Raw genomic sequence first — 11,056 nt, 5'->3', positions numbered from 1 at the left:
CATTCCAAAAAAAAAAACCTGGTGATTGAAGAACCAAGTTGGAAAAATAATGATTACAATTTTATTTTCTATTTATGTGGAAAGAATTGTGAAAATAAAAGCAGAAAAAGTCTCAGAAACATCAAAACCTGCTTTAACGTAATACCCCAAAACCATTATGCCAAATTTTTATCTTATAATGGACGGATGAGGTTATCTTCTAAGCATGGAAATGAAGAATGACTCACTTGCAATTTTAAACTGTAGTAATGAACCTGACTGTGCCCCACCTAGACCCATTTCTCAGATAACCACCAACCTGAGGGCAACTGCCCTCCTACAGAAATGAGCCTAGCAAAGTTAGTTACTAATTAGGAAAAATCATCCAATTACGCTAACTTGCTGAGGCTGGCAAGCCATGCTTTACTGTGTAGGCAGAATTTCATCCAGAACACATTTGGGAATTGACTATAAAAAGGCAAACAAAACAGTTGAGACAAGAAGGCATTCCATTCTGGCTTTCAAGAATACAGTTCTGCAACGCGCTCGCCCTGACACCATGTCTCTCCGACTTTCCAGTGGATCCAGGAGGTCCTGTCCCCGTCCCACCACAGGATCACTCAGGCTCTCTGGTGGGGGAGCCAGCTTTGGGGCTGGAAATGCTTGTAGCATTTCTGGGATTGGAAGTGGCTTCTCTTGTGCCTTCGGCAGTAGCACATCGGGAGGAAATGCAGGGGGAGGCAATTCCTGTGCTGGCTTTACTGTGAATGAGGGGGGCCTCCTCTCTGGCAACGAGAAGGTGACCATGCAGAACCTCAACGACCGCCTGGCATCCTACCTGGAGAATGTGCGAGCTCTGGAGGAGGCCAACGCAGACCTAGAGCAGAAGATCAAGGGCTGGTACGAGCAATTTGGGCCCGGCTCTTGCCGTGGTCTCGATCACGACTACAGCAGATATTTCCCAATAATCGATGATCTTAAAGCTCAGGTAAGCAATTATACTTCACAATCATTTTTATGTACTTTTACTTATAAATTTTCTTTTTATTTACTAAAGTCTAAAAACATTGATCATTTTTGTGATTTCTTAAAGAGAATTTCAATTTAGCCTTGGAAATAAGCATTAAGTAAATTCAGCGGGTTAAGGTCATGATAAAAATGTCACTTATTAACTCTATTAATTTTGATTATTTTCACTTCCTGATCTAAAAAGAAAACCATTTTCTGTTTTTTACTGGTTGTGACCTATTGCCTTTAAAAAGTCGAACTCGTCATTTCCAGATCATCGCTGCCACCACCAGCAATGCTAATGCTGTCCTGCAAATCGATAATGCCAGGCTCACAGCCGATGATTTCAGACTCAAGTAAGTAGACTTCCGGAGTGGAAAGAATTCATGGCAATCAAGGCAAAGCATTAAATCAAATTTATTTTTAATGCCTCCATTAAATATAGCCAACTCATTCCAAAACAGCAAAACACTTAGATTTAACATAAATGTTATTACTTTTTTAATATTTTGGCTATTAAAGTGTGAACTGCTGTAAAACAAGTGCCCAATGCCCCAGTTCTTTTTCTGTCAAATACCTGAAAATAAAAATAATAATTATTATACGACAAACTTTGAAAATGTCTCTTGTGGCCAAATCTTCAAAATTCCAGAATTCTAGCATTTATCATTGGTGACGATGTCTCCACTCATGTGACAAATTAGAAAATCATTCACACTGTCTAAGGTATGAAAACGAGCTGGCTCTTCACCAGAGTGTAGAGGCCGATGTCAATGGATTACGCAGAGTTTTGGATGAAATAACCCTGTGCAGAACGGACCTGGAGATTCAGTACGAAACCCTGAGTGAGGAGATGACTTACCTCAAAAAGAACCACAAGGAGGTAAGAGCTGATCATCTACACATCTACATTTTGCTATCACTCTGCAGCCAGTGTCCACCTAATGGGAGATAATGTACTTGACCTCTTAAACAAGAAGTTGGTGCTGAAGATTCATTGTCAGACAGACATGAGAGCTTAGCTATCTTTATAAGAGTCCAATCGTTTGTACAGATCCACCCTTGCTCTCTCATCAAGCTTCCCATGGGAAAAAAAGAGAGGTCATGTTTTCCAGACCAATCAGGGTTATAAGAGCAGTGTTTGGCTATGTAATTATAACTATGTTAAAATGGTCCATTTAGGAGATTACATCTAATTAGATAAAAATAAATATATTTTAAGGACATTCTAAGAAAACTACATCTAAATTTCTATCGAACAGTGGCAGATTTAAAACACTAAACCATTTATGCACACATTAAGTATACATACTTAGCATTAATACATATTCTTAATAGGTATGGCTATAAAAATAATGAGACTGAAATTAAACTGTTATACCAGAATTTATACTTCTCAGCAAATAGTATACTTCCAAAGTGGCCACTGTTGGAAGTTAGGTTCGAAATCAGACCATGCAGTCATTACAACTTTGGGATTGCTTTCAGAGCCACTGTTTTCTAAGAGGGAAAAGAATCTCTGCCCCTTGAAAAGGAATTTGATATTTTTAGATGGCCAAAAGACTTCCACAGTCAAGCAAATGCTTAAAGCAGAAGATACGCTAAGAATACAACTTGATTAGTGATGACTGGTTAAATAACTACTCGAATAACAACATTTATTTGGCTATATGAAGTCAAGTATAGTTATAGCCCATGGCAGTTCCATAAATTTTTGATGAATGCAATGTTTTTTTTTAATGTTTCATAGGCAAATCCATATATATCTTTTTTATCTTTTTCTTTCTCTGCTTGAACTGGTGAAGTTTTCACTAAATCATCAGAAGTAAAAACCACATCTGGAGATAGAGAAGGTATAGGGTCCCCCAACCAGGAAAGAATGCTAGAACAGCATGCAGATTTGCTGCAGGAAGGAAAGGAAGCTTTTGTTACCATCATTAAGACCAATCCATGGATGCGGAGGAGGGTTCCCACGGCAGAGACATAAGCTAGTCTATGATATTCCAATTTACACAGTCTTAGCAGTGATGCCTGCCACTCACAATCTTGGAACCGACTCACTGCATTCTAATAGCATGCAGCTCACACAAAATAATGTGTAGACTTTGACTGCAAAATAGATTGCAGCTTCCAGGATGATAATAATCATAATAACCAGCATTTGTTTAGCATTTATATGCCACGCAGTATTCCTAAGTCTTTTTATTATTAGTTCTTTCACTTCTTTTAACAACCCAGAGAAGGATTTTTAATTATCCTCAATTTTCAGATAAGTAAATTGAAACTTAGAGAGGTTAAGCAACTTTCCACATTCACCCAGCCACTGCATGGCAAGAGCAAAATTCACATAGAGATTTGTCTGATACTAAAGTCTGACATGACAGTATATGGTCCCTGTGTAAGCTTAATAAAAAGCTAGAATTCCTTAGGGGATGGTGTTCTTTCCTGGGGAGTATACATGCACGCGCGCACACACACACATACATATATACATGTACTTATTTATAATTATGTCAGTTGTTCAGAAGTATCCAAACTCACCCCTTCAACCATGTTCATGCTGTCTGTGTTCAGGATATAGCTGATTTGAGAACACATCAAAGCTGGCCTCTAGCGGAATGTAGACCAGTGCACAAAGATGGAGACATTTACACTATGAAGGAATAGAATAAGAGATGGGGGATAACTCATTTTAAATATTTTTAAAAACTTTCATTTGGAAAAGGAATTAAGACTTGTTCTGGGTAGCAGAACTGCAACAGACAAGTTGGAGTTCTAGGAGCAGGAGTCAGGCTCACCATAAGGAAGAGTCTGAAACAATTCAAACTCTTCCACAATGAAACAGGCTGCTTTACGAAGTAGTGAGTTCGCCGTCTTCGAGAGTTAAGAGAACTGGACAGGAAATATAAAATGTGGGGGAGGGGTCCGTGCACAGCTTGGTGGGGGCGGGGGGACCCTAAGAACCCTCCCAAAGCTCAGCTCCTAGACTTTCTGTGAGGTTGCTGCACAGCTGAGCTGAACGCTTCCCTGCCTGCAGGAGATGCAAGTTCTGCAGTGCGCGGCCGGCGGCAACGTGAACGTGGAGATGAACGCGGCCCCCGGCGTGGACCTCACCATCCTGCTGAACAACATGCGAGCCGAGTACGAGGCCCTCGCGGAGCAGAACCGCAGGGATGCGGAGGCCTGGTTCAACGAAAAGGTGAATCTCGTCCGGAAAACAATCCCTCTGCATTTTAGTGATGTTCACAAGACTAAGATTTGCCCCCTGGCTTCCGTCGTTTCAGAGCGCGTCTCTGCAGCAGCAGATCTCGGAGGATGTCGGAGCCACCACCTCCGCCCGGAACGAGCTGACCGAGATGAAGCGCACCCTGCAGACCCTGGAAATTGAACTGCAGTCCCTCTTAGCCACGGTATGAAAAGGACAGCGTCTCGCCGTCTCCTAGGTCACCATTTTCGATATGCGCCCGCTGGTTTTAAAGTCCTTAACGGTGTTGAACATAGGTCCACGTGTGTTTTCATGATTATCTTAAAATGTAAGGAAAGAATAGGATTGTGCAGACAACAGCTCAAACGGCAACGCCCGTGTCTTTGGATCTATTCTACCAAGAAGATGGTTTTGCTTATTTTTAAGCGGTGTCAAAGGGTCATCTTAACCTGTGTCAACGTGAAATCTAAGACAGTTGTAGATAAAGTTAACGACAGGACGAAATCACATGACAGAGAAATTTCTGCATGCCTGTGTGTGTGTCTCAGGTTCTCTTTGTTGCCTCCTGACAGAAACAGTCCCTGGAGTGCTCCTTGGCGGAGACCGAGAGCAACTACTGCGCGCAGCTCGCGCAGATCCAGGCGCAGATCGGGGCCCTGGAGGAGCAGCTGCACCAGGTCAGAACCGAGACCGAGGGCCAGAAACTCGAGTACGAGCAGCTCCTCGACATCAAGGTCCACCTGGAAAAAGAGATCGAGACCTACTGTCTCCTCATAGGAGGAGATGATGGGTAAGTAAAATAATTCATAGGAAAAAGGTGTACTGTACTGAAATCTGCTCACAACTTAGATCCCTGGAAAATGAACATAAACTATTAATAACACAGCTGCATTTATTATCGTGAATGCTGAACATTAAACATAACACGCATTCCACTGCCAACATCCAAACGTGCAATATCTTACCAAACCCAAATGCAACAGGCCCTGTGTTTAAGGTATGAAAATTAAAAATATCACTTCTTAATGCTGAAACAGAGTAGTTTCAACTGTGTAACCCACTGAATATGTTCTCACCAAAGAAGTAAACAAAATCTAATGGGAAATCTAGAATTGGCTGTTTCTAAATCACTCTCTTTTGTGATATTTTCACAGGGCTTGTAAGTCTGGAGGTTCCAAGTCTAAAGATTATGGATCCGGAAACCTGGGCAATCAAGTCAAAGGTGATTAAAATGAAATTCTGCTATGCTCTACTATTTCATTTTCAATGTATGAGTTGTTTTTATGTTACCATAGCTTAGTGAGACTAGAAATGATAAAGATTTGTAGCAGGTGTCAATACGTGCTAGATATCTGATTTTATTGGTGTGCTAACTTTAAACAAAGTAACATGTCACCATGTTTTTACCTAACCAAGTAAGCAAAATTCACCAAAAATGAGTCTAAGTATCTGTCCTTACAGCATAGTCCATTCTTTATAAAATCCTTTAATTGATATAGTTTCTTATTTATCTTTTTTTTTACTTTTTGAACTCTCCTTTTAAATTTTAATTTTCAGATGCAGCCAAAGCCATAGTGGTTAAGAAAGTTCTGGAAGAGGTAGACCAACGCAGCAAAATACTTACCACCAGGCTCCACTCCCTGGAAGAGAAATCTCAAAGCAATTAATTTGAGGCACTACAGAGAACGTATGCTAAATACACTCAGAGGGAAAAAAGCATCATATATCTGTCTGGAAAAATGAGTACATCTAAAAAAATGTCTGTCCCATTGTCTTTCTGTTACTTTCTCTTTCTGAGCAGTCAATAGCAGTATCTCACCATTCCTCTGGAAGAACATCACATACAAATATGAGGACTTATTTAATAACTCTACAGAAATCTGTTGTCAATTCTCTGTATTCAATAAACCTTCTTCCTTTAGCAACTTATTACTGGTGATGGTGTCTTATTTTTAAAATGTTCATGTCTACGGTCTAGATATATAAACACCCTATAGCTTTGAATTTCTACAAAAACTTTTTACAAATCAACAGATTTCCCCTTAGATTTTTATGAGGCTTTCTCTACAATTCAAAATGAGACAAATTCAGAAGAAATAAAAATGCTTCTTAAATCCTCAATCTGCCATGCTTTGACATAATAAGCTTAGTTATTCCCTTTTATAATAGCTAAAATGTATATATTTCGGGTTCTTCATCTGTAAATGGGATAATAAAGGTACTTCCTTCAAATGGTTCTTGTAAAAATTAAACAAATAAATTATTATAAAGTGCACTTATGGGGTAAGTACTCAATAAAGGTTAATGCTTATTTTTTAATCCTCAGTATTTATAATGATTAATTTTCAAATCTCACTTCCCTTTGGATATATATTTAAACAACATTCCAAATATAAGAGATATTGTAGCAAAAGTTCTGGTTTAGAATTCAAGTCATATTAATGGAATCATCTACTTGTATTACAAAGTGATAGCTGATGTTTATAACTCCCTTGACTAATGGATTAGTCAAGAGAAATAAATTATATTAACTAAAAACATAACTTCTTCAGATCAGATATTATTCTAGATACTTAGTTGACCCTCAATCCTCTATGGCTGGATTATCCATATTGTAATCCAGTCACTAAAATTTGTTTCAGGTTCCAAGTAGAAATATTAAGCAGAAAAGATGATGGAGTCCTTTAAGGGCAATGTATTTATTTCTGAATTATTTTTATTATATTCTTCTGATACAATCTAAGCCACAGACCACTAGGACCAAAATGCCTAATTATGTCCCCCATCAGATTATGTGAAACAAAAACATTAAAAACTAACAGAAAATTTCACTTAGAAAAAATACCTTGCAATTGTCAAAATGCTGGAGTACTGCCCAACTCTTCCACACCTATCATCAGATTCTCCCTCTTTAGGGAGGGATGCTTCCAAACGTAAATCCTTACACAACTGTATACCTCTGTCACAATTCATAGACCTGTACACCTAAAAAGGGTGAATTTTAATATAAGCATGTAAACTACACCCAGGGGGTGGGCTGGAACTGCTTTTACCACCTCATGACAACCTATTTTACATATCTCTTCCCAACTCTTCATTTGATGATGTCATTTGGTAGCTTGACATCAGCCATAGAGAAGGTATTTACACCACAGAAATTGGCAAACACTAGAAATCAGAACTTCTTCCTCCCCTGAAAGCTGATTGTTAAACACTTCCCAGCAAATCACTGATCATACTTCAATAAAGATGACTTTAAAAACACACATACACAATGATTAATCTGTTTAAATATATATATAGAAAGAGAGAGAGAGATGTGAATATATCCTCAGTGCCAAAATAAACTCAAGCCTCTCCACCCTGTACCATACTTAGCAGAATAAATGTCCAAAAAGCATCTATTAAAACAAGTACAAGAGAATCAGATAATCAATTGCTGGGGGGCCAGGCATGGGTGCAGATTATGTACTTCCTGAGATAGTTAAGGCAAAAATGTTGGCTATAATCTGTTTTGTAATAAGAAACCATTCTATAGTAATGTGGCCAAACTGCAAAGAATGACAATTGTCTTGGCAATGTCATAAAGCAGTGATCCTCAGTTCCGTTCAGCATAAGTCCCCTCCGAGATAAGCGTGGAAACCTGATGCCAGCCCCTCCAGAAATTCTGCTATGCCTGCCCCTCCCCACCCCCAACTGAGAACTGTCATTACAAAGCTTGGCTGCAAGGCTCTGGCAGGTTATGCCCCACACGAGGGTGTCCAGCCCACACTCCACTCCCCAGGCTGAGTGCCCAGGAAAGGAGGTGTCTGTTTCTAGTTTGTACAAAGTTACAGGAAGGGCTACAGAGGTGCTGGTACAAGTCACTGAAATACCAAAATACCTCATAGGGCTGGTAAGTAGCCACTGCCCAGCGGCCCCCTGAACACCCCCAACTATGACCCCAGGCCTTGCCAGGGACCCCCTTCCCACTTTCCAGGAACCAAACACATCAGGCAAGCAAGGCGGCCCCCAGGATCCCACTCCAGACTTAGCTGCTGATGTTCAGTCTGACCCATCCGGGACCACATTATACAACTGTCAAATATTTTGAATATCACACCTGGTCTTATCCATTTCCTTTGTTTTTTTCATGTCTGCATCTTAGAAAATCTTTCAGGAACCACTTATGTGCTCCGGAATGGTCTGGAGATTGGACATAGAACTATTTCCACAATTTCAGGTGACTCATTCCCAGGCCATGAGAAAGTGACAAGTAGCAGTTGCCCTGGGATGATTCAGACTAGAGCTGAGGGGTCCTGGCCTCAGCTGGCAGGTCAGAGCACCATGCCTGGACCTTTGCCTCTAGTTCGCCTTATTAATGAACCAAATGAACATATCGAACTAAAGAAAAATGTGGTCTCTAACTTACTTGGTAGAGAAGGCAGCATTGAAGATTGGTCAAGGGACCAGGCTCCAAACTGTCTGGATTCAAAACAATTTTTACCCCTTTCTAGCCGTGTTTTCTTAGGCAAGGTTATCTCACTGCTCTGTCCCTCAATTTCCCTGCCTGTAAAATGGGGATAATATTGGTAACACCGTCGTCAGAGGGTTGTTGTGATGATTGAAGTAGCCAATCTATGCACTTTGGGAAAGTGGTTCCTATTAAGCCCTCAATAAATGTAGCTCCTATGATAAAGAAGAAATAAAAATTTAAAAATTAATTCCATGTTGTCATAGAACTTTAAAGATACAAGAACCTTAGAAACTGTCTAGTCCGTGCCAAGTTTCTCCACGAGGAAAATGAGGCCCCGTGAGGTAAAGTGATTGATTCAGTCATTCCTGGTAATCAGAATGACAGATTTCATCTCATTAATCCTCTTAAAGGTGAACAATAATTCCCCTTAGTTTACCCAGGCTCATTCAATTCAATGAATTGAAACAAAAGTATTCAGGAGAAAATGACCTAAGTCCAACAAACGTGTTGCCAAAATGGCAAGTCTACAAAGAAAACAGAGATCACTGCCCCTAATCCTAGCACTGGCGACACTTATGCCCACAGGAGCTCGGTGCTCATCACGGCCAAAGTGTTCTTCTCAGATGGGAGGGGCAACCTGGCGAGGAGGCTAACATGCCTGAACTGGTGTCGAAGGCAGAAAGTAGCTGGAAGCTTTCCAGAAAAGGACTAGGAACATAATTACCGTGGTTTTTGAGGGCCTTCTACCTGCTTAATATGGAAAGGGGTATATTTACACATAGCACAAAGAGAACACGGCTGTAATTTTTAAATTATCGGGAGGATTTGGTAACTTTCAAATACAACCAAAAATCCTCAGTCCCCACAAACTCACAGGTATCAGTGAAGTCTTCTTAACATTTACGCACTCATTTAATTTTTCTAGTTCTTCAGTTCCCACCTATAAAACTACATACAGAACCTCCGGCTGCTGGCCTTTTCCACTATAACTGAATGCTTTGCACTAGGCCATTGATACTCTCAAGTCTCATGATATGCTATAGTTACATAAAAGTTGTCATTTGAAAAGGGACAAAGGAAACACCTTTCCACCTATTCTCTGAGCTCTGTTCTGTAGAGGTATGTTGGGGGTTCCCAAGACCATCCTCAGTTTCAGCCAGTCACTAGAGGGACTCACAGAACTCAGAAAAGCTGTTACACTCATGGTAATGGTTTATTACAGGAAAGGATACAGATGAGAATCAGTAAAGGCAAAAGGCACAGGGGGCCAGTCCAGGAGAGACCAGGCACAAGTGTTCAACTTTCCTTTCACGTGGAGTCACACAAAATCACACTTACTTCTCCCAGCAATGTGTGTGACAACACATATGTAGCGTTGTCAGTCAAAGAAGCTCACCCAAACCTTGGTGTCCAGAGTTTTCATTGGGGGTCAGTCACCTAGGCGTGGAGCACACACATGACTCCCCTCAGTTACTCAGTTTCCAGCCCCTCCAGACGTCAGACTGATACAGTGTAGCCCAAGGATGCCACCACAAACCACACTGTTAGCATAAACTCTGTGGCGTGGCCCAAGGCCCCAGGTATACAAAGACATTCCTACCAGGCAGGATAAGGATATTGCAAGCTTAGAGGTTATACCCCAAGAGCTGGGTAAGAGCTCAGACCTGAACATCCAAGCTTGCTAAGTTAACCCATTCCTGCATAAGTGGGTCTCACACCAGGACCCCAAGGTAATACAGGGTTCAGCTTCAACTCATTCTTCCCCTATGACTCCTACCTCTAACTGCCAGGATGGATGAGCAGCCCACGTGCAAGACCACCACACCCCTTGAATATCTAGTCCCTGTAGTCAAGTGTAGCTAATGATGGGGTCCATCTTTCCTTAAAATGACTTATTGCTTAGACACCTTCTTTAATACTTAGCATCTGTCAGGTCCCTGCCACTCCTCTGCCCGTGCACATATGCAAAGCCCAATCACAGAGAAGCCTCAAGATCTTTTCACACAAGCCACCTCCACAGAAGATAAAAACGATTACCCTGGGGGATGCCTGAATCTCCACTCAGGATCACAGAGATTGAAGTGTTCAGAAGCTTTGACTATATAAGAGGGATGGATTTTTTGTGTGTGAGGAATAATTGAGTCAAAGCGAGCTTAAGAAAGCTTTACAGTCATTGAAACCATTTTTCAGGTTATTAAGGCAAAAGGAAATTCAACCACTACAAGTAGGCGTGTTTCAAACATATCAGGAGATAGTATGTTCAATCTGTTCCTACAATTGAGTTTCTAGGCCTAGAAATGCAAGAAGAAAGAAAATACAAATGAGTACAAATGGGTATAGATCTAACATAAAAATTCATTTTCCGAGATGTCATTTTCCTTCCTCCTCACCTTCAATACAGATGTTTC

General features: G+C 40.7%; 1 protein-coding gene across 1 annotated transcript; it reads left to right on the top strand.

Annotated features, from left to right (window-relative positions):
* The first annotated feature begins 478 nt into the window (after nt 1–478).
* KRT25 (keratin 25) lies at nt 479–6,121 on the top strand. The gene is made up of 8 exons (XM_045526447.1): nt 479–967; nt 1,261–1,343; nt 1,714–1,870; nt 4,025–4,186; nt 4,272–4,397; nt 4,765–4,982; nt 5,347–5,414; nt 5,750–6,121. Exons 1-8 carry the CDS (start codon nt 539–541, stop codon nt 5,857–5,859), a joined length of 1,353 nt encoding a protein of 450 aa, XP_045382403.1. The 5' UTR covers nt 479–538; the 3' UTR covers nt 5,860–6,121.
* The last annotated feature ends 4,935 nt before the right edge of the window (nt 6,122–11,056 follow it).

The sequence above is a fragment of the Lemur catta genome, chromosome 15, assembly GCF_020740605.2.
Source record: "Lemur catta isolate mLemCat1 chromosome 15, mLemCat1.pri, whole genome shotgun sequence".
Taxonomy (NCBI): domain Eukaryota; kingdom Metazoa; phylum Chordata; class Mammalia; order Primates; family Lemuridae; genus Lemur; species Lemur catta.
The sequence above is the reverse complement of the archived record's forward strand: the minus strand, read 5'-3'. Positions and strand labels throughout refer to the sequence as shown.